At 42.2% G+C, this 24,583-nt stretch overlaps 2 protein-coding genes across 7 annotated transcripts in view; one reads left to right on the top strand and one right to left on the bottom strand.

Moving 5' to 3' along the window:
* Positions 1-2,096, bottom strand: part of LOC144595787 (actin-related protein 3) — a 35,369-nt gene extending 33,273 nt beyond the window's left edge. Inside the window, exon 1 of the mRNA XM_078403448.1 lies at positions 1,793-2,096. Coding sequence (XP_078259574.1) covers positions 1,793-1,836 — 44 coding nt within the window. The 5' untranslated portion in view covers positions 1,837-2,096. The remainder of the gene's footprint in view (positions 1-1,792) is intronic.
* Positions 2,097-2,228: 132 nt separating this feature from the next.
* LOC144595786 (solute carrier family 35 member F5-like) overlaps positions 2,229-24,583 on the top strand; it is an 83,614-nt gene continuing 61,259 nt past the window's right edge. For 2 of the 6 annotated variants that reach the window (XR_013547538.1, XM_078403446.1), the window contains exons 1-2: positions 2,229-2,458; positions 20,950-21,088. Coding sequence is in view for 5 of the 6 variants with exons in the window: in XM_078403446.1 (XP_078259572.1) it covers positions 20,957-21,088 (132 nt within the window). In the remaining variant the exon portion in view is untranslated. Of the gene's footprint in view, positions 2,459-3,498; positions 3,565-3,804; positions 3,862-20,949; positions 21,089-24,583 lie in introns of those variants that run through there. The other 4 variants (XM_078403445.1, XM_078403442.1, XM_078403444.1 and 1 more) reach the window with 3 other exon arrangements.

The following is a 24,583-nucleotide window of genomic DNA, read 5'->3' as shown; positions in this document are numbered from 1 at the left end:
ATGTACTAGATCCTTATGTACTACAACACATTGTAGTAAAGTATGTTTAAACAATTTGCTTTTCCATTCTTCCTTCCAGAGGATAGCTCACCTTTTTTTCCACATTATACTCCCGCTGCCAACCTCTTGCCTCCTCACTTTACCCATCCATAAATCTTTTCAAGTTATCTCTCCTCGTCACAACTCTATCAGCAGCAAATTTAATTTCTGTACACATGATCTCTTCTGAATTATTATCATAGCTGTTTTGTCACCTTTCTCCATTTTGAAATCAAGGATTCATTCCTTCCTCCCTCTTCACCATAACTCCCTCTCCTCAAGTTCAATATTATGTTTTCAAATTGTTCATAGATTAGACATGAATAACACTTTGGCGAATCAACAATATAAAAAACTGGTAACTATTTTCCATCAACCATCTCTGAATTAAATTATCTGTTAGAATTGCAAGAACCTATTCTTACCGGAAACTTTACATCTCTAAAACATCTTGAGCTACCCCCCACGCCACAACCAGTCTGCAATTGCCTTCAGTCTGAATTCTGTCTTGTATAAAATAGGATCTAAGGATTCAAATCAGTAATCTGAAGGAAAAAACAACTGTTATTCCTCACATATTTCACCAAAACATGTACTTCAGTGGAAAAAAAAATGGGCCGTAACTCCACACTAGATTACAGAAAAGGGCCAACTGTGTCTACCGATTGCAGATCCAACTTTTACAATGATGCTTACATGACAGAGCCGTATGCGAACAGTTCACTCAAATTAGGACCACCACAAAACAAACAGTAAGGAAACTGATATATCCATTAGTAATGTATTATGCCTACACATCTAGCTTATCTGCCAAGGGAAATACACAAATATGCCTGGAAATCCAAAAGCCATAGACACAGAAAATTCAAAACATTGCACTGTCCAATGAAATAATCGACATTAAATCGACATACATTAAAATGTATTTTGTTAAAAGGTGTTGCTATTTCTGTGCCCTGACATCCAGAGCAAGATTGAGCGTTTCGAATGACTCGCAAAAGTTAGTTTAACGAACATTTTCATTGCCCAAAGACAGCCCGATTTATCGCATTTAAAATCGTGCATGTATGAGACATCTTCAGAGCTTGAAAGACACGAAAGAAATAGTTTGAGCCTCCAGAATCAGTTGCTAAACATTTTACAAAGAAACACCCTTATAAGGAAATTATGCACGAAACGAGGAAGCAGCTTTGACAACTAGGAAGTTCCTTCGCGCTTGCTCACTTGTGGCATTTTTAAATTATGGCTACTCAGCGTAGAATTATTTTTAGGCCAAAAAAAGACAAGTGTCAATGCCGCGCCCGACATAGAAGAACGTGGAAAACGATCCATCAAAAAAAAAACCCCGAGGCAGTTCACCTGCGGCTTGGAGTTACAACGGCCTTAACGGAAGGGCGGAAACCTGCTCCGTTACAACCTATTCTCACTGGAGACACTTAACGTCCACGGTTCCCTGGTGATGCCACCAGAGTCAAACCTTCCCCTGGGGCTACGGTGTTTGATTTCTCCGGCGTGACAAACACCGACCTGGTAGCACTCAGTATTATATTCTACATTTCAGGTCTCCCCGAAGAGAGGTCGCGGATGGATGGTTTACCTTGCTGATGAATTGCCATGGACTTCTCCCCGCCCCGACCCGCCCCGACATCACACCCTGGCTCACCGACGGCCCGCTCCCACCGGCCCTGGCCCCTGCCACCGTGTGTCAAGACTCTCCAACTTTCCTTCCCCCACTTGCCCCCTCGTCACTCACCCTGTGCCACAATCCACGACACAAGCCGGCAATCTGCCTGCCATTTTTCGGGTGGTTTCGCGTCGAAACGGCAAAATAAAACCAAAAAAAAAGGGTCGCAGATAGTCTCGGAGCTACCTGACCATGAAAAGGTGGAGCCGTCAAGCGCTCCGGGTCCGAGACACAACTACAACTTCCGCACTAGGACCAAAATGGCCGCCGTCTCCGGCAGCTCATTTCCCCGTCAGACCGCAACCCCGCCCCATCGCTTGGGTCAACGATGTCTGATAGGTGCACAAGCGGGGGTAGTTCCTGCCAATCGCAGATAAGTCATTCGCAAAATCATTCCGCTTGAGCGGCCATCACCAATGCCAATCAATGTTACATCATGGAATATTTGCACCCTTGTGACTTGTCCACCTCACCCGTAAATTGGCCTGGCTCACGTGACTCAGAGCGAGGTTTGTTGCATTGCATCTCGGGAGCTGGAGTTTCACCATCCGCGAAGTTCCTGCGTGTTCTGACCCAGTGGACTGCAATCGCCAGAACCCCCTGCGCGCACCATCCAGTCAGGTTCGATGATTTATGGTCACTGGTCAGGGACACTGAGGGGGGCGTTCTGTTTACAACATTTCGTCTCGTACTTGTCATCGTCAAGATGTGACATCCTCATTCACTTTTCTCTGCGTAAGTTTCAATGTGGTGCGGTTCGATGCATTAGCATGACGTCGTTTTTCTTGATCGGTGTCGGGGTTTGTGGTTGCGATTCTTCCCACCGGAGCGGGAGGGAGAGGACGTGTTGGCAGTTGGGTCCAAGGTTGATCCAACCTACGGTTCCAGGGCAAGTTGACACGTGTTGCTCCCTTTAGTTTCGGTGTCTTGCATGAGCACACACGCAGTGGGTGTGGGCCAATCGGTCCCTCCAGCTTGCTTCGCCATTCTATAAGATCATAACTGGTCCAATCTTGGCTTTAATATTCATTTTCTGTCCTCTTCTCAAACCCCATTGACTCCTTTGCAACGTACATATCTGTCATTCTCCACCTTTAATATATTCAATGACTGCCCCCACAGCTGTTTGAGAGAGAGATTCCAAAACATCGCAATTTTCTTAAGTAGTTCCTCCACATCTTCATCTGAAATCCTCCGAAGTCATGTTTCCTAATTCTAGCTACTGCAATAGGAGGAATATTATTTCAGTATCCTATTCTGTTAATCCCGCTCAAAAGATCATCTCTAAAGTTTCATTTGGGATAGGCCCAACCTATCGACTCTATCGACTCTTTCTTCCCAGGCATCAACCTAGTGAACCTCCTTCGCGCTGCATCCAATCCTTCCTAAAATATTGAGACCAATATTGTCTCCAATAGTCCAGTCGTCACTGTCTTTTAAAGCGGCATCAAAACATCTTTACTTATATACTCAATTTCCCTTTTAATAAAAACATGTTTTAACCTTCCTAACTCGTAACTCACTCGTAACTACATGCAAATATGTACCAGATCCCTTTACACAATTTTTGTAGTTTCACTCCATTTTGTTAATTTTTTTTTGCTTCCAACGTGGATAATCCTGCATTTTTCCATATTTTACTTCAATGCCAAACTTTTTGCTTATTCACTTATCCAACCACATCCCTTAGAATGGTGTAAGAATATAAGAAAATAACTGCAGATGCTGGTACAAATCGATTTATTCACAAAATGCTGGAGTAACTCAGCAGGTCAGGCAGCATCTCGGAAGAGAAGGAATGGATGACGTTTCGGGTCGAGACCCTTCTTCACCTTAGAATGGTGTGTTGTCATTATCAGTTTGATAGCCAATCTATATTTGTATCATCAGAAAGTTTGGCTGCAGCACACTCGGTGCCTTTATCCAAGTAATCAATAAAAATTATAAGCTACTGAGGCCTCCACACTGATCCCCGTAAATCCCCATAGTTATTCATTTTCAATCTGAATATAATCCTCTTCATTCCAATTCTGTTTTCTTTGCCTTTTTTCCCCCCTAATTTTAGATTTCACTGAGTTAAATACTACTTGATTTTATTTTATTCTCATGGATTGATGTGCAATACTTAATTTAACCAGGTGATTATTATTTTCCATTAATTGCATTTGTTATTTTAGAGTTACGGGTGCAACTTTTAAATTGTTGATGGTAACTGAAATGTATTGGCTATGAATTCAATGACGGATGTATCATGTGCATTGCACAAAACAACACAGAATTAATAAGAACCTTGACTATCCACCAGCAAAATTCAACACTGCCACTCCTGGCTCAATATTTAGTTATTTAAGGCTACATATCTTGAAAAAGATTATGCTGTAAATCTTGCTTTGTTACAAAATTATCCAATTGGTAGTGGCGTCTAATTTTGAATATTGTGCAGTTTAGCACTGAAGCAGAGTGCTGAGACAGTGTCACAAGATGAGAGATACTCTATTTCGATAACACCATACACAGTAATACAGTACACAGTCTGTGCTCTCAAGTAAAACATAAAAATCCCACATTTGTTATTTGCAGAAGATTAGGAGAGTTCTTGTTTCCTGGCCAATGCTTATCCCTCAAACAACAGCTAGTAATATGATCTGGTCATTCGTTTGCTGTTTGTAGGACTCTGTTGTGTACACATTGGGAGCTGAGTTTTCTGCATTACCTCCAGCATTTACTCCAATTGGATGTGGAAATGTGTGATTTACTGCGACAATAGAAATTTAACATACTGTGTACTTGCATATCAGTGTTTTAGTTGTGTCACAATGTGGCAAGAGAGTAAAATGGCTAAATGCTGTTGAATTTCCCAGTTCATTTTAATGTCATAGATAATATCTAAAAGAGTGAATTTGACGATACCCTAGTTTTTGGAAGAACCGATCAGAAGCTTGATAACCCAAGCAGAAGAAGCTGTTCCTCAGTCTGGTGGTGTGCACTTTCAAGGTTCTGTATCTTCTGGTCTGTCGGGAGGTTGGATAGGAAACAATGTGGGACAAACCTTTGATTGTATTGGCTGCTTTTCCAAGGCAGAGGTCTGGTCTGTGTGATGGACTGAGCTACAACTGGGTACATCTAGAACTCTCTACAACGATGCAACGTGAAGTGTAGATGGAGTCAATGGAAGGGAGGCTGGTTTGTGTGATGGTCTGCGCTACATCCACAACTCTCCAATTTCTCGCGGTTTGGGCAGAGCTGTTCCCAAACCAAGCTGTGATGCAACTGACAATATGCTTTCTATGGTTGATCTGTCATAGAAACAAAGAAACATAGAAAATAGGTGCAGGAGTAGGCCATTCGGCCCTTCGAGCCTGCACCGCCATTCAATATGATCATGGCTGATCATTCAGCTCAGTAGCCTGTACCTGCCTTCTCTCCATACCCCCTGATCCCTCTAGCAAAAAGGGCCACATCTAACTCCCTCTTAAATATAGCCAATGAACTGGCCTCAACTACCTTCTGTGGCAGAGAATTCCACAGACTCACCACTCTCTGTGTGAAGAAATGTTTTCTCATCTCGGTCCTAAAAGACTTCCCCCTTATCCTTAAGCTGTGACCCCTAGTTCTGGACTCCCCCAACATCGGGAACAATCTTCCCGCATCTAACCTCTCCAACCCCTTAAGAATTTTATATGTTTCTATAAGATCCCCCCTCAGTCTTCTAAATTCCAGCGAGTACAAGCCCAGTCTATCTAGTCTTTCCTCATATGTAAGTCCCGCCATCCCAGGGATCAATCTGGTGAACCTTCTCTGTACTCCCTCTAAGGCAAGAACGTCTTTCCTCAGGTTAGGAGACCAAAACTGCACACAATACTCCAGGTGCGGTCTCACCAAGGCCCTGTACAACTGCAGCAGAACCTCCCTGCTCCTAAACTCAAATCCTCTTGCTATGAATGCCAACATACCATTCGCTTTCTTCACTGCCTGCTGCACCTGCATGCTTGCTTTCAATGACTGGTGCACCATGACACCCAGGTCACGTTGCATCTCCCCTTCTCCCAATCGGTCACCATTCAGGTAATACTCTGCTTTCCTGTTCTTGCCGCCAAAGTGGATAACCTCACATTTATCCACATTATATTGCATCTGCCATGCATTTGCCCACTCGCCTAATCTATCCAAGTCACTCTGCAGCCTCCTAGCATCCTCCTCGCAGCTAACACTGCCACCCAGCTTCGTGTCATCCGCAAACTTAGAGATGTTGCATTCAATTCCCTCGTCCAAATCATTAATATACACTGTAAATAACTGGGGTCCCAGCACTGAGCCTTGCGGTACCCCACTAGTCACTGCCTGCCATTCCGAAAAGGACCCGTTTATTCCTACTCTTTGCTTCCTGTCCGCCAACCAATTTTCTATCCACCTCAACACTGAACCCTCAATACCGTGTGCTTTAAGTTTGTACACCAATCTCCTATGTGGGACCTTGTCGAAGGCCTTCTGAAAGTCCAGATATAACACATCGACTGGTTCTCCCTTATCCACTCTACTAGTTACATCCTCGAAAAATTCTATAAGATTCGTCAGACATGATTTGCCTTTGGTAAATCCATGCTGACTTTGTCCGATGATTTCACCACTTTCCAAATGTAATGCTATCACATCTTTAATAACTGACTCTAGCATTTTCCCCACTACCGATGTTAGGCTAACTGGTCTATAATTCCCCGTTTTCTCTCTCCCTCCCTTTTTAAAAAGTGGGATTACATTAGCTACCCTCCAGTCCTCAGGAACTACTCCAGAATCTAAAGAGTTTTGAAAAATAATCACTAATGCATCCACTATTTCTGAGGCTACTTCCTTAAGCACTCTGGGATGCAGCCTATCTGGCCCTGGGGATTTATCTGCCTTTAATCCATTTAATTTACCTAACACCACTTCCCGACTAACCTGGATTTCCCTCAGTTCCTCCATCTCTTTAGACCCCCGGTCCCCCGCTATTTCCGGCAGACGGTTTATGTCTTCCTTAGTGAAGACAGAACCAAAGTATTTGTTCAATTGGTCTGCCATCTCCTTGTTCCCTATGATCAATTCACCTGTTTCCGACTGCAAGGGACCTACATTTGCCTTAACTAATCTTTTTCTCTTGACATATCTATAAAAGCTTTTGCAGTCTGTTTTTATGTTCCTTGCCAGTTTTCTCTCATAATCTAGTTTCCCTTTCCTAATTAAGCCCTTTGTCCTCCTCTGCTGGACTCTGAATTTCTCCCAGTCCTCTGGTATGCTACTTTTTCTGGCTAATCTGTATGCTTCATCTTTTGTTTTAATACTATCCTTGATTTCCCTTGTTAGCCACGGATGCACTACCTTTCCTGGTTTGTTCTTTTGCCAAACTGGGATGAACACTTGTTGTAGTTCATCCATACGACCTTTAAATGCCTTCCATTGCATGTCCACCGTCAACCCTTTCAGCATCAATCGCCAGTCTATCTTGGACAATTCACGCCTCATACCCTCAAAGTTACCTTTCTTTAAGTTCAGAACACTTGTTTCTGTATCGACTTTGTCACTCTCCATCCTAATGAAGAACTCTACCATATTATGATCACTCTTGCCCAAGGGGCCTCGCACAACAAGACTGCTAACTAACCCTTCCTCATTACTCAATACCCAGTCTAGAATGGCCTGTTCTCTCGTTGGTTCCTCGACATGTTGGTTTAGAAAACCATCTCTCAAACATTCCAAGAAATCCTCTTCCTCAGCACCCCTGCCAGTTTGGTTCACCCAATCTATATGTAGATTGAAGTCACCCATTATAACTGCTGCGCCTTTAGTGCATGCATTTCTAATTTCCTGCTTGATGCCATCCCCAACCTCCCTACTGCTGTTAGGTGGTCTGTACACAACTCCCACTAGCGTTTTCTGCCCCTTAGTGTTTCGTAGCTCTACCCATATCGATTCCACTTCCTCCAAGCTAATGTCCTTCCTTTCCACTGCTTTAATCTCCTCTCTAACCAGTAACGCTACCCCACCTCCTTTTCCTTTCTGTCTATCCCGCCTGAATATAGAATATCCCTGGATGTTGAGCTCCCAGCCTTGGTCACCCTGGAGCCATGTCTCCGTAATCCCAACTATATCATAATCATTAATAACTATCTCCACATTTAATTCATCCACCTTATTACGTATACTCCTTGCATTGAGACACAAAGCCTTCAGGCTTGTTTTTACAACTCTCTTACCCCTTGTACGATTATGTTGAAAAGTGGCCCTTTTTGATTTTTGCCCTGGATTTGTCTGCCTGCCACTTTTACTTTTACTGTCGAAGTGCGTATGATTATTTGGAGACATGATCATGATGATAATACTTTATGATGATGATAATACTTTATTGTCACTTGTGCCTAGGTATAGTGAAATGCTTTCTTTTGCATATAACCCATATTTTGCATAAAACCATGTAGCAGACCTCAAGATTCCAATATCTGCAGTCCCTTGTGATATCATTACGTTTGGATAATAGATTAAAAAATGAACTTATCTCATTCTCATGCCAAATCACATTCATCAATAGGTACTTTGGGTGCTTTGTCAGCATTGTTAGCTAAGCAAACTGGCTCGCTATTTTCTGCACAAATTGATCACAAATTAATGAATGACAATTTACCTTTCTTTGCTGTTGATGTTGGCCGAGGACTAAATGTTGGCTGGTTATTGGGAGAACTCCCTCATATTTGAGTAATGTTCAAGGTTCATATATATTTTTGCGATAACTATGATATGAATTATATTTCCATTTAAGAAAATGGAGATGGTTTTTTTATCCCATATTATCCTACTGAAAACCTCTCTGATGATCCAGCAATAGAATGTGATCTTAGATTATGTGCCAACTATTTGCAAAGCCTGAAATTATATGAGCATGAATGCAGGAATTGAATGTGATTAAACATGCCACTGAATTATCATGCAGTAAATCATATCCTATAATGTTCAGAGGAAGATTAATTTTCCATTCCCTTTGTTCAGTAAACACGGATGATATGAAAATAGAAAACAAAAGCTTAATCTTGGAATATTCTCATTCAACTTCACTTTAAAGACATTTCATTTAAGCACATTTAAGTTAGTTGATCCAAACATGTACTTCTTTTGACCAGAAAAAATAAAACTTAACCCTGCAAGTTTAGCTTCCAGGAATTCATTTTTATCCTTTTTAACTGTACTTTAATATAAACATGTATTTTATTCTGGATTATGTTTTCTTGTTTGAAAAAATTAAACTAAGCAAGATTCAATATTTACTTTGTATCATATAGTAATTATCTATGTTTGTTTTTAAACAATTGTGCATGATTTTAGTTTAGTTTCCCCAATTTTTTTTCTGTTAAATTTTGCTTTAATTGGAAACCTGACGTCTGTATCAAGTAGTTTCCAAAAGTCAAAGTGTACCTTTTATTTAATAACAACTTTAGCTATCAACATTTAAAAACAGTGGACGTAGTGATTTTTACAATCTGCTAAGGTGAGGACATGGAATGGGTCAATGATTTTTAGGTTGGCATCTCAGGCTGTTAAAAAAAGATGGAGTTGTAGGAGTAGGGCAATAATTTATTTGACAATATTTCATTCAGAAGGTTATCTAAGATTACAATGGAATCCAGATGAACTGGGGAATGGTACCAAGGAATACCAGATGGAATGTAATTCAGACAAGGTGCTACATTTTAGTAGGTTAAACCAGGATAGGACATGCTTAGTAAATGGCGGGGCCCTCAAGAGTGTTGTGGAACAAAGAAATCTGAAACAAGCTCATGAAAGTGGAGACTCGGGTATACAGGGTGGTGAAGCATTGTGGCATGCCTGCCTTCATAGCACTGAGTTGAGACATTATGTTGCAACTGTACAAGTTGTTGCTGAGACCACATTTGGAATATTGAGCACAGTTCTGATTGCATTACTGTTAGAAGGATGTAATTAAAGCTGACTAGAGTGCAGAAAAGATTTGTAAGGATGTGACTAAGACTGGAGGGCTTGAGTTATAAATGGAGGTTGGATAGCCTGGAAATTTTTGACCATGGAGCGTAAGGGGCTGAGAGTTACCACTCATGGGTGTATAAAATCATGAATGGTTTTTCCCAAGGTAGGGGAGTTACCTAGGAGGATAGAGATTTAAAAGTGAGAGGGGTGAGATTTAAAAGGGACCTGGGTAGGAGGAGGACTCTGGAGAGGCAGATACAATTACAGTGCGGCACAGTAGAGCAGCTAGTAGAGCCGCTGCATCACAGTGCCAGAGACCCTGGTTCAAACCTGGCCTTAGGAGCTGTCTGTGTACAGTTTGCACATTCTCCCTGTAACTGGGTGGGTTTACTCCAGGTGCTTCAGTTTCCGCCCACATCCCAAAGACATGAGTTTGTATGTTAATTGACTTCTGTAAATTGTCCCTAGTGTGTAGGGAGTAAATGAAAAAATGGAAAAACATAGAAGTGGTGTGAACAGGTGATCGATGGTCGGCATGGACCAAAATGCTTGTTTCCAGGCTGTATCTTTAAACTTTAAACTGTTTGGACAGGTACATTGGTTGAGAAGCTTTGTTTTACATGTTATCCTATCAAATCAGGTAATACTATGCACAGATACAATCAAGCCAAACTCAAGTACAATTGATAGAGGAACGGTGAAGATGCAGAATATAGTTCTCGGCATTGTAGTGCATCAGTTCCAAAGTTCTGCAATGGGGTGAGGTGAATTGGAAAGTACACAAGCCATGGAAGGAGGGATATGGGTCAAACACAGGCATATACGAAATAACATAAAGTGCTGGAGTAACTCAGCATGTCAGGCAGCATCTCTGGAGAACATGGATAGGTGACATTTCGGGTTATGACCGTTCTTCAGACTGATTGCATGGGAGGGAGGAAAGCTGGTAAAGGGGTGTGGCAGGTAATAAGTCGACAGGTAGGCAAGGGGATTTTTTTGACAGATTGATGGTTGGAACAAAGGCCAGAGATAAGAACAATAAGTTTGCTACAGGTTTGAAGAGTTGCGGATTGTGAAGCCAGGGGAAGGAAAGTAGCAGGGTGGAGGGGAGAAGTAGGTGGAAGTCCATGTGGGGCTCAGAGGAGAGACGGGGTTGGTGTGTGGAGAAATTGGAGAATTTGTACCATGAGTTTGTAAGTGCGCAAGCGGAATATGAAGTGCTCTACTTCCAGGTGCACTTCCTCCTGTGTACATGTGGTCTCACTCTGTCAAAGGAGAAGGTCAGGACAGAAGAGAAGGCCAGTGTGAGAATGGACAGGGAAGTTAAAATGGTTAGCAACTGGGAGACCCAATAGGCTTTGGTGTTTCGAGCAAGTGTTCAGCGAAATGGTTGCCGAATCTTTGCTTGGTTTCGTCGATGTACAGAAGGCCACATCGGGAACAGAGGATGCAGTCGATGAGCTTAGAGGAGATGCACGTGAATCTCTATCTCACCTGGTAGGACTGCTGGGGGCCATATACCACAAGCTTGGATAGACATCTTGGTTGGCATGAATGAGTTGTCCTGATGCTGTGCTGTATGACTCTAATAGGTATTGAAATTATTACGTGTTATTTATATTATTCGAATTATCAGGTATTAGTCAGGTTGGCGCACTAGCAATTAGAAAATATTAATACTTCTGGTGTGCCTATACTGGAAGTAAATCTAAATTTTTGGTTGAAAGTACAATAATTTTGCATGTTATATTCATAATATGTTATGTGAATATACTTGTTGAGAGTAATTGTACTTTCTAACCAATGTTGCAAAATTGTTACAGTGGATTAAATTGTTACAACTTTGGATTGCAAGCACTTGATTTGAACTGTTTCACTCACTATTCTTTTTTCTTTTCCCATCTAATTTATTTATTACTCCTGGAGATTCTTCATACCATTACAAAATATAATTGCAAGTTCAATTTCTCAAAGATTTCAAGGTTATTGTTGAAAACCTGATTGCTGTGCACTTCAGTTGGTAACTATAGACAACTGTACTGTATGTTAGCCCTAAATAAGGTGGCATTCGTCAATATTAAATGACTTTTACTGCACATAAATGTATTGTTTTAAAATTAAATTTCTGAATTATCAGCTTTGCCTAAATGTTAACAGAGTAGCCCCAGTGGATACTTTCTTGTGCCGAGCAGGAGGTTTAAACTAATGTTGGAAAGATATGACATTGGAAGGTAGTAAGAAAAAAAAAGTTTAAAGTTTTGGGAGAGATTAGGGAACGCTAGGAATAGAAAGTTTTTAAGCAGAGGCAAACAAGAATGAATAGGGAAATTAAGGCCAGAGCTCTATGGTGACCCCAAAAAGGCTCCATAGAAATAGAAAATAGGGTGTGGTAAAGAAGAAATTTCACATACCATGTTGTCAGCACAAATGACAAATAGACCAATTACAGGAGATTCAGAGGGGAAGAGAAAGAGGGGCATAAGGAAGGCAAAGACAGAACATAAGAGAAGACTGACAACAAACATAAAAGGGGATTCCAAAGTGCCATAGTGGCTTGTAAACAGGTGAAATAGAATCAAGAACTGTGTAAAAGAAGAGGCTATGTCAACATGGATAAAAAAAACAGCCAGATAAAAGGGAATAGTTCATCAGTGCAATAATTGTTAATCAGACAAGAACTACGCACATAATCAAATTCCCCAGGGGTCTGCAATAGTACTGCTTTCCTCAATATTTATTAATAATTTGGAATGGGGTGTGCAAGGCAAAGCTTCCAAATTTATAGATGACACAAAACTTGGAGGAGGGAAGCAATAGACCTCAAAGAGAAAGGTATAATAGTTCAATGATAGAAAACAAAATAATGGCGTAACCCAGCAAGTCAGCATCTCTGAAGAAAAAGGATGGGTGATATTTCAGGTTGGAAACCTTCTTCAATAGGCTCTGTATTGTCACATGTGTAAACGCACAGTGAAATTATTTTCTTACAGACAGTCCAGTAGAGTATTGACATAACAAAGCACAATCCCCGATCAGCAAAAGTGTACAGAAATAGTCCACTGAGCCCGCATACAAGTAGCACCAGGTTTTAGCACCATTTTCAATGTCCAGTCTGCACTCTAGGTTTTGTGAATGGTGCCCGATCCAAGCAAGCCCTTGGCTGCAGCAGGGCCTCCACCCATCATCTTCCTTGGACGTCTGGATCGACCAGCGAACATCATTATCATGAAACAGTGATTTTGCCAGTTTTGGACATGACACTAAAGAAAAAAAATACAGACATTGAAGAGAATGCAAACAATAATTTCAGGGATGAGGAATTAATGTGGAAAGGCTGTAGAAACTGGGATAATATAGAGATATTTATAGTCAAGCAGGGTTTAGACATAAAAGGAAATAAAAACCGACAATTCTCAACGCTGAGCAAGTAATAGGGATCTGAAAAGAGAAATGGAATCAACATTTCATCACAACTGGAACAGTGAGAGTACAAATTAATTTTAAATCGCAGAGAAGGGAAAGGGAACATCTGTGATTGGGTGGAGACAAAGAATGAAGATGATTGGCAAGAGAACTAAAAGTGACATGAGGTAAACATGTTTGCGCAGCAAGCAGTTAGGACCTAGAACGGCACTTAGGGATATAGCGTTGGCACCAGATTCATTTGTAGCATTCAAAAGTGAGCTGGATAAGTATCTGAAAGGAAATAAAATGCAGGACTTTTGGAAGAGGAACTAGCTGGATTGCTTTTACTAAGAGCTGGCACAGAGTCTCTCTGTGCTGTAGTTATTGAATCATTGTGATTATAGATTTGCGCTTCACTTGCATTAAAAAAAAAATCCAACTCTTTGGTATTTTGCTGGCATGCTTGTTGAAAACAAAACATTTCAACTTCTTATTCCATAATTACTATCTGGATCTAGATTTGTATCTGCAATGAGCTACCAGATGAGGCTGTAGGTGCATACAATCACACCTTTTAAAAGACATTTGGACAGATAGGAAGGGTTCAGAGGGATCTGGGTGAAATGCAGGCAAAATGGGACTTGCCTAATTTGCCAACATGGTCAGCATAGACAAGGTGGGCTGAAGGGCCTGTTTTCATGCAGCACAGCTCTTTGAGTCTATTTACTGTAATAACTTCAGGGTTGGAAAATAAATGGTGTCATAAATATTAATAATTAAAATCTGTGTTATAAAGATGAGGAATGAATGGAACATTTACAATTGGGAGTACTCACTGATCAGCTGTGGAACAGCTGGATGCAGACAAAATGCTTCCTGTATTCTGACCCAGTACTGTACCTCAACCACCATCTCGGAAGAGCAGTCCTTAATTGCATCCATGTGCATCTTCTCCAGTTTCACAACCCTTGGCCTCTCTGAATGAAAGAACTAATAACTGGCAAACTAAAACTGAGACTTCTGTCGCACTGAAGAGCTCATTTTACATTAGATCCTCATTGCCAGCAAACAGAAGAAACTTTTATTTCCTCAGTGGAGGATAAATTTGAAACTGAGATCTCAAAGATGAAAGTTTTCATTATTTCATAAAGTTCAATAAGGGAGTGCACATTTGGTTTGCATATTTAATCTAATTATATAATCTAGAATTTGAGTAAATTTAATCAGAGGATGGTAGCAACAAATTGCAAAAATAATTTATTTTTGCTTTTCATGTGGCTGTACAGTTTTCGTTCAGAAGAGTGTTCTTTGCTTTGAAGTGGATATCGAATTTTAAAGTTAATTAAACTGTAGTTAATGCTTGATTCTAACAACTCATATAATTATTAATAATTATTTAATTATTATAGTTCATATAATGCTGGAAAGAGTGCTGAGAAGATTTACGAGGATGTTGCCAGAACTTGATGGCCTAAATTATAGGGGGAGATTGAGCAGGCTAGCACTTTATTCTTTGGGGTGCAGGAGGATGAGGGGTGATCATATAAGATCATGAGGGGAATTGATAGGGTAAATGCACAGAGCCCTTTACCCAGAGTAGGGGAATCAAGAATTAAGGGACATAGGTTTAAGGTGAAAAGAGAAAGATTTAACAGGAACCTGAGAGGCAACCTTTTCACACAGAGGGTCGTGGGTATATGGAACGAGCTGCCAGAGGAGGCAGTCGAGGCATGTATTGTAACAACATTTAAAAGAAACGTGGACAGGGACAAGAATAGAAAAGGTTTAAAGGTATATTGGACAAACAGGGCAGGTGGAACGTGTAGATGGGCATCTTGGTCGGTATGGGCAAGTTGGGCCGAAGGGCCTGGTTCTGTGCTGTATGACTGCTTTGAAACAAAAACAACACTGGAAAACTAACTAAATATGTATTTTTGCAAAGATAACACCTAATGATAACAGATAAACACAAAAAGCTGGAATAACTCAGCGGGACAGGCAGCAATTCTGGAGAGAAGGAATGGGTGACGTTTCGGGTCGAGACCCTTCTTCAGACTCGTTAGGGATAAGGGAAACGAGTGATATAGGTGATGTGGTGAGATATAGAACAATGAATGAAAGATATGCAAAAAAATAACGATGATAAAGGAAACAGGCCATTGTTAGCTGTTTGTAGGGTGAAAATGAGAATCGAGTGCGACTTAGGTGGGGGAGGTGAAAGAGAGAGAGGGAATGCCGGGGCTACCTGAAGTGAGAGAGGTCAATATTCATACCACTGGGCTGTAAGCTGCCCAAGCGAAATATGACATGCTGTTCCTCCAGTTTGCGTTTAGCCTCACTCTGATGGAGGAGACCTAGGACCGAAAGATCTATAGAGGAATGGGAAGGAGAATTAAAGTGTCTGGCAACCGGGAGATCAGGTAGGTTCAGGCGGGCTGAGCGAAGGTGTTCCGCGAAACGATCACCCAGTCTACATTTGGTCTCGCCGATGTACAAGAGTCCACATCTTGAACAACGGATACAGTAGATGCAACTGAACCTCTGCCTAACCTGAAAGGACTGTCGGGGTCCCTGGACAGAGTCGAGGGAGGAGGTTTCGCAACAGGTGTTGCATCTTCTGCGGTTGCAGGGGAAGGTACCAGGGGAGGGGGTGGTTTGGGTGGGAAGGGATGAGTTAACCATGGAGTTGCGGAGGGAACGGTCTCTGCGGAAGGCGGAAAGGGGTGGAGATGGGAAAATATGACTAATGGTCCTAGTATGGAACACCTCATCTTGGGTGCAGATGCGGTGTAGCCAGAGGAATTGGGAGTAGGGGATAGAGTCTTTGCAGGAAGCAGGGTAGGAAGAAGTGTAGTCGAGATAGTTGTGGGAGTCAGTGGGTTTGTACTAGACGTCAGTCAATAGTCTATTTCCTGTGATGGAGACTGTGAGATCATGAAAGGGGAAGGAGGGATAACACTTGCTTTTAAATCAACTGATTTGTATTAAAGAATCTCCTCCCCATTTTCATCGGAGTCTTAGGAAATAAATATTTCATCCATCTTCAAAGAGTTATTTCAATGCAGAATTTCTTTAGGCGAAAGTAGATGTGGAATAAGAGGTAAGACAAAGTGAGTTCAGCATGAAGAGAGATATCCTATGTATTCCAGTATGGATGATGTGGGTTTGGGTCAAGGGTAGATTACAGGCCACCCCAGAAAGACGTGAAGCATCTCCTGTGCAATAATCTTCATCATGGAGTCATAGAGTGATACAGTGTGAAAACAGGCCCTTAGGCCAACTTGCCAACACCGGCCAACATGTCCCAGCTACACTAGTCCCACCTGCATGCATTTGGTCCATATCCCTCCAAACTTGTCCTATCCATTTGGAAACTTGTCTAACTGTTTCCAAATGTTGGGATAGTCCCTGACTCAATTACCTCCTCTGGTAGCTTGTTCCGTACACTCACCATCCTTTGTGTGAAAACGTTACCCCTCAGATTCCTATCAAATCTTTTCCTCTTTACCTTAAACCTATATCCTCTGGTCGTCAATTCACCTACTCTGGGCAAGGGACTGTGCATCTACCTTTTCCAGCTTGACACCATCTTTCCTATAACATGGTGCCCGGAACTGGAGACAATACACTAAATATGGCCTCACCAATGTCTTATACAACTGCAACATGACCTCCCAACTTCTATATTCAATACTCTGACTGATGAAGGCTAATGTGCCAAATGCCTTTTTGATCACCCTATCTAACTGCGAATCCACCTTCAAGGAATCATGCACCTGCACTCCTAGATCCCTGTGCTCTAAAACACTTCCCAGAGCCCTACCATTCACTGTGTAGGTCCTGCCCATGTTACACTTCCCAAAATGCAACGCCTCACATTTCCATCAACCCCTCAGCCCACCTGGCCAATCGATAAAGATCCTGCTGCAATTTTTCACAACCATCTTCACTATCTGCAAAACCACCCACTTTTGTATCATCTGCAAACTTGCTAATCTTGCCGTGTATGTTCTTATCCAAATCATTGATATAGATGACAAACAGTAACGGGTCCAGCACCGAACCCTGAAGCACACCATTAGGCACAGGCCTCCCGCCGAGAAGCAACCTTCCACCATCACCCTCTGCTTCCTTTCATGAAGCCAATTTTCTATCCATTCAGCTATCTCCTTGGATCCCATGCGATCTAACTTTCCAGAGCAGCCTACCATTTTGTCGAATTCTTTGCTGAGGTCTATATATACAACATCTACAGGTCTGACCTCATCGCCCTTTTTGGTCACGTCTTCAAAAAACAATCAAATTTGATGGATATGACTTCCAACACACAAATCCATGCTGACCATCCCTAATCAGCCCTTGTTCGTCTAAATGCCTGTATATCCTATCCCTCAGAATATGCTCCAGTTATTTTCCAACTACAGATGTTAAGCTCACCGGCCTATAGTTCCCAGCATTTTCCCTGCAGCCCTTCTTGAATAGAGGCACAACATTTGCCACCATCCAGTCTTCCGGCACTTCTCCTGCATTTAAAAACGACTGGTAAATTTCAACTAGGGCTCCCACAATTTCCTCTCTGGTTTCCCACAATGTCCTTGGATATATCTGATCAGGCCCTGGTGATTTGCCTACCTTCATACTCTATAATACCTTCAGCACCTCTTCGACCATAAGACTGATTGCTCTCAAGACACTTCCATTGGCTGCCCCGTTCCTCTGTCCTGTCTTTCTCCTCGGTAAATACAGAGGAGAAATACTCATTGAGGCCATCTCCTGTGACTCCACACAGAGTTGACCGCATTTCCTGAGGGGTCCCACTCTCTCTCTAGTTACCCTTTGTTAAGAATACAAGGATAAACTAGCTCTTTTTAAACCCAATTTCTTTCAATTTTACCCAATATTGAAATAAATTATTGAAGCACAACATACCACATAGGTGTGAGAAGTTGTAACTTTCCAGAAATTAGCAAACGCTTAGGAATTTACCCACAATTGATGTAGTGCTCTATGGCTTGCAACTTAAATTGTTATTTACCCTTTTAAGAAATTAAAAGTTCTCTATCTTAACTAGGAAGAAGAAAGCGAATGGTATGTTAGCATTCATAGCAAGAGGATTTGAGTATAGGAGCAGGGAGGTTCTGCTGCAGTTGTACAGGGCCTTGGTGAGACTGCACCTGGAGTATTGTGTACAGTTTTGGTCTCCCAATCTGAGGAAAGACATTCTAGCCTTAGAAGGAGTACAGAGAAGGTTCACCAGATTGATCCCTGGGATGGCAGGACTTTCATATGAAGAAAGACTGGATAGACTAGGCTTATACTCGCTGGAATTTAGAAGACTGAGGGGGGATCTTATTGAAACATATAAAATTCTTAAGGGGTTGGTGAGGCTAGATGCGGGAAGATTGTTCCCGATGTTGGGGAAGTCCAGAACCAGGGGTCACAGCATAAGGATAAGGGGGAAGTCTTTTAGGACCGAGATGAGAAAACATTTCTTCACACAGAGAGTGGTGAATCTGTGGAATTCTCTGCCACAGAAGGTAGTTGAGGCCAGTTCATTGGCTATATTTAAGAGGGAGTTAGATGTGGCCCTTGTGGCTAAAGGGATCAGGGGGTATGGAGAGAAGGCAGGTACAGGTTACTGAGCTGGATGATCAGCCATGATCATATTGAATGGCGGTGCAGGCTCGAAGGGCCGAATGGCCTCCTCCTGCACCTATTTTCTATGTTTCTATGATACATCGCAATTTTTTACAATGTCTTTACTTTGCCTGGATGCATATCAGTGGGATCTTGCAAAATTTCTATCATCTTTGTTTTAAAATGGTGAACATATATTTTTTTAATTTGTTGAGGCTCTTCAGTATTCTCAAATAACCAGCAGCATTTGTTCCAATTTTATTTGCAAATGCTGACCTAAAACACATGAATCATCTCCAGTGTTTTCTTTGTCCCTACCCCTTTGGCAAACTCTCCTTTTTTTAAAGGCTCACAAAACCTTTGGTTATTGCCTTTTTATTTTGATCATCAGACTTACTTAATTACACTCTCTTTAGTTTTTTTTGAAAAACTGATTTTAAACAAATGTTAGCTTCCCTTTTAAAATATTTCTGTTTTTCTATTTTACAAATTTCTTCAGTCCTCTTACGCAAGTCTCCAGTATTTCCAGAAACATGCTGTTTTTCACTTCCTTCGGATCTAAACCCTCAGCCCCATAACTTCTCCTTCTGAACAACATGAGAGAGGTGCGAGAAGATAGACACAAAATGCCAGAGTAACTCAGAGGAACAGGCAGTATCTGTGGATAGAAGGAATGGATGATGTTTCGGGTCAAGATCCTTCTTCAGACAGAGTCAGTCTCAACCCAAAACATCACCCATTCCTTCTATCCAGGGGTGCTGCCTGTCCCGCTGACTTACTCCAGCATTTTGGGTTTATTTTCAATGTAAACCAGCATCTGCAGTTCCTTCCTACATGAGGTATGAGAAGAAATGAAGCATTCATAGCAAAGTGGTTAAACAAGAGATGGAAGCACAAAAAGAGTGAGAGATGAAAGGGGACAAAGTCAGAGATCAGTGACAGGTATATCATGGAAACATTGGCGATAAACAGTCTGAATGGACAAAAACTTAGATGAAGGGATTAAATGAAGGGATTAAAAGTACCATTAGCAAATTTGCAGATGATACTAAACTGGGGGGTAGTGTGAATTGTGAGGAAGATGCAATAAGGCTGCAGGGTGACTTGGACAGGTTGTGTGAGTGGGCGGATACATGGCAGATGCAGTTTAATGTAGATAAGTGTGAGGTTATTCACTTTGGAAGTAAGAATAGAAAGTTGGCTGGGTAGATGTAAAAAATTGTCCCTAGTGGGTGTAGGATAGTGTTAATGTACGGGGATCACTGGGCGGCACGGACTTGGAGGGCCGAAAAGGCCTGTTTCCGGCTGTATATATATGATATGATATGATATGATATGAGAAAGGCAGATTATTATCTGAATGGTGTCAAGTTAGGAAGAGGGGATGTTCAACGAGATCTGGGTGTCCTAGTGCATCAGTCACTGAAAGGAAGCATGCAGGTACAGCAGGCAGTGAAGAAAGCAAATGGAATGTTGGCCTTCATAACAAGAGGAGTTGAGTATAGGAGCAAAGAGGTCCTTCTACAGTTGTACCGGGCCCTGGTGAGACCGCACCTGGAGTACAGTGTGCAGTTTTGGTCTCCAAATTTGAGGAAGGATATTCTTGCTATTGAGGGCGTGCAGCGTAGGTTCACTAGGTTAATTCCCGGAATGGTGGGACTGTCGTATGTTGAAAGGCTGGAGCAATTAGGCTTGTATACACTGGAATTTAGAAGGATGAGGGGGGATCTTATTGAAACATATAAGATAATTAGGGGATTGGACACATTAGAGGCAGGAAACATGTTCCCAATGTTGGGGGAGTCCAGAACAAGAGGCCACAGTTTAAGAATAAGGGGTAGGCCATTTAGAACGGAGATGAGGAAGAACTTTTTCAGTCAGAGAGTGGTGAAGGTGTGGAATTCTCTGCCTCAGAAGACAGTGGAGGCCAGTTCGTTGGATGCTTTCAAGAGAGAGCTGGATAGAGCTCTTAAGGATAGCGGAGTGAGGGGGTATGGGGAGAAGGCAGGAACGGGGTACTGATTGAGAGTGATCAGCCATGATCGCATTGAATGGCGGTGCTGGCTCGAAGGGCTGAATGGCCTACTCCTGCACCTATTGTCTATTGTCTATAAAACAACACAAAACAAATGAGATTAGTATCAACTGGGTGATAGAAAATTTAGGTGTTTTCTTATTTATTTGGCATTTATTGCAATGCACTTTGTATTTCACAGGCTACAAATGGTGTGGGTGTTTAACATGAATCGAATGAGCTCACAGAGCAGTTTTCCCCAGAGGCGGCGCATGGTCCTCGGAATAATTATTCTGTTGATTGTTGATGTCATCTGGGTTGCATCGTCTGAGCTTACTTCAGTAAGTACTGTGGTTTTTTATCATATTGTCTTATCTGAAACAAATGTTTCAATAAATTCATTATTTTTGTATTAAGTAGTATTTGCTGCAAAAAAATAGATTGAGAGATTCACAAAGAGTAATAGACGTACAAATTTACCTGAAAAAGCTGTTAAACCTTTTGGAGCACTTGCTGAAGTATATTGATGTTAAAGAGAACATTATTTGAAAACCTACTTTGTAGGTTCCCACAACCTCTTGTTGTACCTTTGTAGAGTGCATATTCAAACATTAGAACATAGAATAGTATAGCAGAGAATAGGCCCCCCTGTACCACAATGATTGTGCCAAACATGATGCCAAGACCCATCACTTATCGACCTGTGTGTCCCATTAGATGGTGCATGTAGTTGATCTAAAATAATTTCTGGTGGAAAATAGTGTATTTTACAATCAACCATCACGGCACACCAGGTTTCTGTTGTGTATTCATGCCAATACACAAGAGTTGCAACTCATAGTTTTATTTGTACTCAAGCGGAGGTAACAATAAGTGCTATCGTCTTCACAGTCTGGTCTCGGTCTGCCTGGAAGGCAGCGACCGGCAGCGTACATAGTCAAGGTGGGAGTGAAGATCCGGACTGGATCGTGTGTGGAATGTGCAGCATGCATAGTGAATGTGACGCTATATATATATATAGTGAAGGTGAACTAGCATGCACAATCTACATCCTTCCTCTCAAGGAAAGAATACATAATAAAATAAAGATACAGTAGTCGCCGTGGATCTTATAATATATATTACTGCTCATGTGCGACTAACATAAGTACAGGTAAACTGATATCGACAAAGGCAGTCCAAATGTAGCCCGTTGAATGTCACTCAAAGTTCAAGTGTTAGGCCTGGTACTTCACGGTGGGCCGGCAGGCACGACCTGCACGTGTACGGTACAGTCCCGCTGGAGACGAGACCGATGGAACCGGCCCCAGAGAGTGCGGTGACATTGCTGGCAATGGGACGGGAGACAATGGCGGGAGGTGAGGTGGCGAGGCCACAGGCGAAGCCGGAAAGGCTGACAGACCGGGCAGCGGAGGCATAGACAGGCCGGTGTCCCCAGAGGGGTGCGGGTGGGTTAAACTTGAGTGGTCGGGCAGGAACAGAGGTGGTGCCGGTTCGCACACTGGCAGGATGTGCTGTCGGTTGCGCCTGTAAATTCCGCCGTCGGCTTCGACTAAATACGAACGAGGCTCGGGCGCTGGCCGAGATATCACCCCCAGGCGGTCATGACCCTTTTCGGTTCGTAGGCGGACCACCTGACCGTTAGCCAGTGGTGGCAGAGGCCTGCTCGTCTTGTCGTACCAGCGTTTTTTGATGTCACATTTCCGTTGCAGCTGGGACTGAACATCAGATGGAAAGCGAACTTGTGGCTCCAGTATATGTTTAGCAATGGGTAAAGTGGTTCTTGTCGGCCTGGACATTAGGCTTTTTTTTTTTTTTTTTTGCTGGTCTCTAATTGGAGGCGTGGGTTGGAATCCCACTTCTGACACCATGTTGTGTATTCATGCCAATACACAAGAGTTGCAACTCATAGTTTTATTTGTACTCAAGCAGAGGTAACAATAAGTCCTATCGTCTTCACAGTCTGGAAGGCAGCAACCGGCAGCGTACATAGTCAAGGCGGGAGTGAAGATCCGGACTGGATCGTGTGTGGAATGTGCAGCATGCATAGTGAATGTGACGCTATATATATATAGTGAAGGTGAACTAGCATGCACAATCTACAGTTTCTTCTTGCACTTTGCACGACAATCTTATGGTTCACTGCAGTTCTTCGATTTACATGTAAATGCACAAGTGCATTTCCTCTTCTACATTTTTTTAACCCATCCATGTCACGAATAGAAACACTTTGTAGAATGCATTGTCAGGTCCTCTGTCCTTACTTTCTTTGTGGTTCTCTAGCCCTGAGGGTTGTGGAGGCTGAGTTATTGTATTTGTTTAGGCTGAGATGGATAGATTTTTTATCTATAGGGAATGTGGGAAAGGAAGGAATGTGAAGTTGAGGCCAAGATAAAATCAGCCATAATCCTATTAATTGACAGAGCAGATGTGGGGAGATATATAGTTATTTCTGTTTCCACTTCTTAGTTTAACATGTAGGGTTCACCAGAAAGAATTGTTTTGACGGCATCACACAAGTGTCTTCAAGTGTCCCTGTGGACAACACTGTGGAACGTGTGTCCAGCTGCAGGTCCTGGTTGACTGTGAGGGAACTGTAGCTGCAAATGGACGACCTCCAAATTCGGAAATGAAATGGTGATGTCCTTATACATTTATTTTTACAGTCCAGGAGATGCTTTATAGCCCTAAAACGTATGAAGGTAGATATATTGCACAGACCTGATCATGTACATTCAAGGACACATACATATAACATTTATTCCAAGTGATAAGCTATACATGCATTTGGACAGACAGGGTTTGAGTCACTAGATGAAGTAGTTGAGTTGGGTACATTTAAAAGACATTTAGATATATGGATAGGAAAGGTTTAGAGGGATGTGGGCCAAAGATTTAGAGGGATGTGGGCCAAAAGGGATGTAGCTCCATAGCTAGTTGGCCTTGACGAGGTGGGTCGAAAGGCCTGTTTCTGTACTTGGCGACTCTATGATTCTGTCAGAGTTTTACAGTATTTACTTTAACTACCCCCATTGTACTATTGTCTACATTTCAATTGTGCTCTCTACATTAAGTCCTTCTTAAATTATTTTGGTCAGTAGGCGCCCATTTCATTTTCTACCCGCAATTAAAATATTATTTGTTACCTTTAAACAGAAACTGTACCTTAACCCTGTCAAAATCCATCATAGTTTTATGCACCACCATCAAGTATCGAATCAGTCTTCTTTCTTCATTATAAAACAATGGATTTGGTTGTAATACATTTACGTGTGTATATATAGTGAGTAATACACCCATCAGCCAAAACATTATGACCTGATGAGCCAAAACATCATGACCACCTGCCTAATATGCTGTTGGTCCTCCATGTGCAGCCTCACACGCAACAGGGTGCGATGCACTGTGTATTGTGACACATTCCTCCCGTGACCACCATTAAAATTTTCTGTGACTTGTGCCACAGTAGACCTTCTGTCAGTTCGGACCTGACGGTATAGCTTACGTTGCCCTCGTGCATCGATGAGCCTTGGGCGCCCAACACTCTGTTGCCGGTTTGTGGTTTGTCCCTCCTTGGACCACTGTCAGTAGGTACTCACCACTGCTGACCGGGAGCACCCCACATGCCTTGCCGTTTCAGAGATGCTCTGACCCAGTCGTTTGGCCACAACAATTTGGCTCTTGTCAAAGTCGCTCAGGTCTTTACTCCTGCCCATTTCTCCTGCATTCAACACTCAAGAACTGACTGTTCACTTGCTGCCTAATATATCCCACCCCTTGACAGGTGCCATTGTAACACGATAATCAATGTTATTCACTTCGCCTGTCAGTGGACA

Source organism: Rhinoraja longicauda, chromosome 8 (genome assembly GCF_053455715.1).
Source record: "Rhinoraja longicauda isolate Sanriku21f chromosome 8, sRhiLon1.1, whole genome shotgun sequence".
NCBI classification, from domain to species: domain Eukaryota; kingdom Metazoa; phylum Chordata; class Chondrichthyes; order Rajiformes; family Arhynchobatidae; genus Rhinoraja; species Rhinoraja longicauda.
This window is presented reverse-complemented; position numbering and strand designations above follow the sequence as displayed.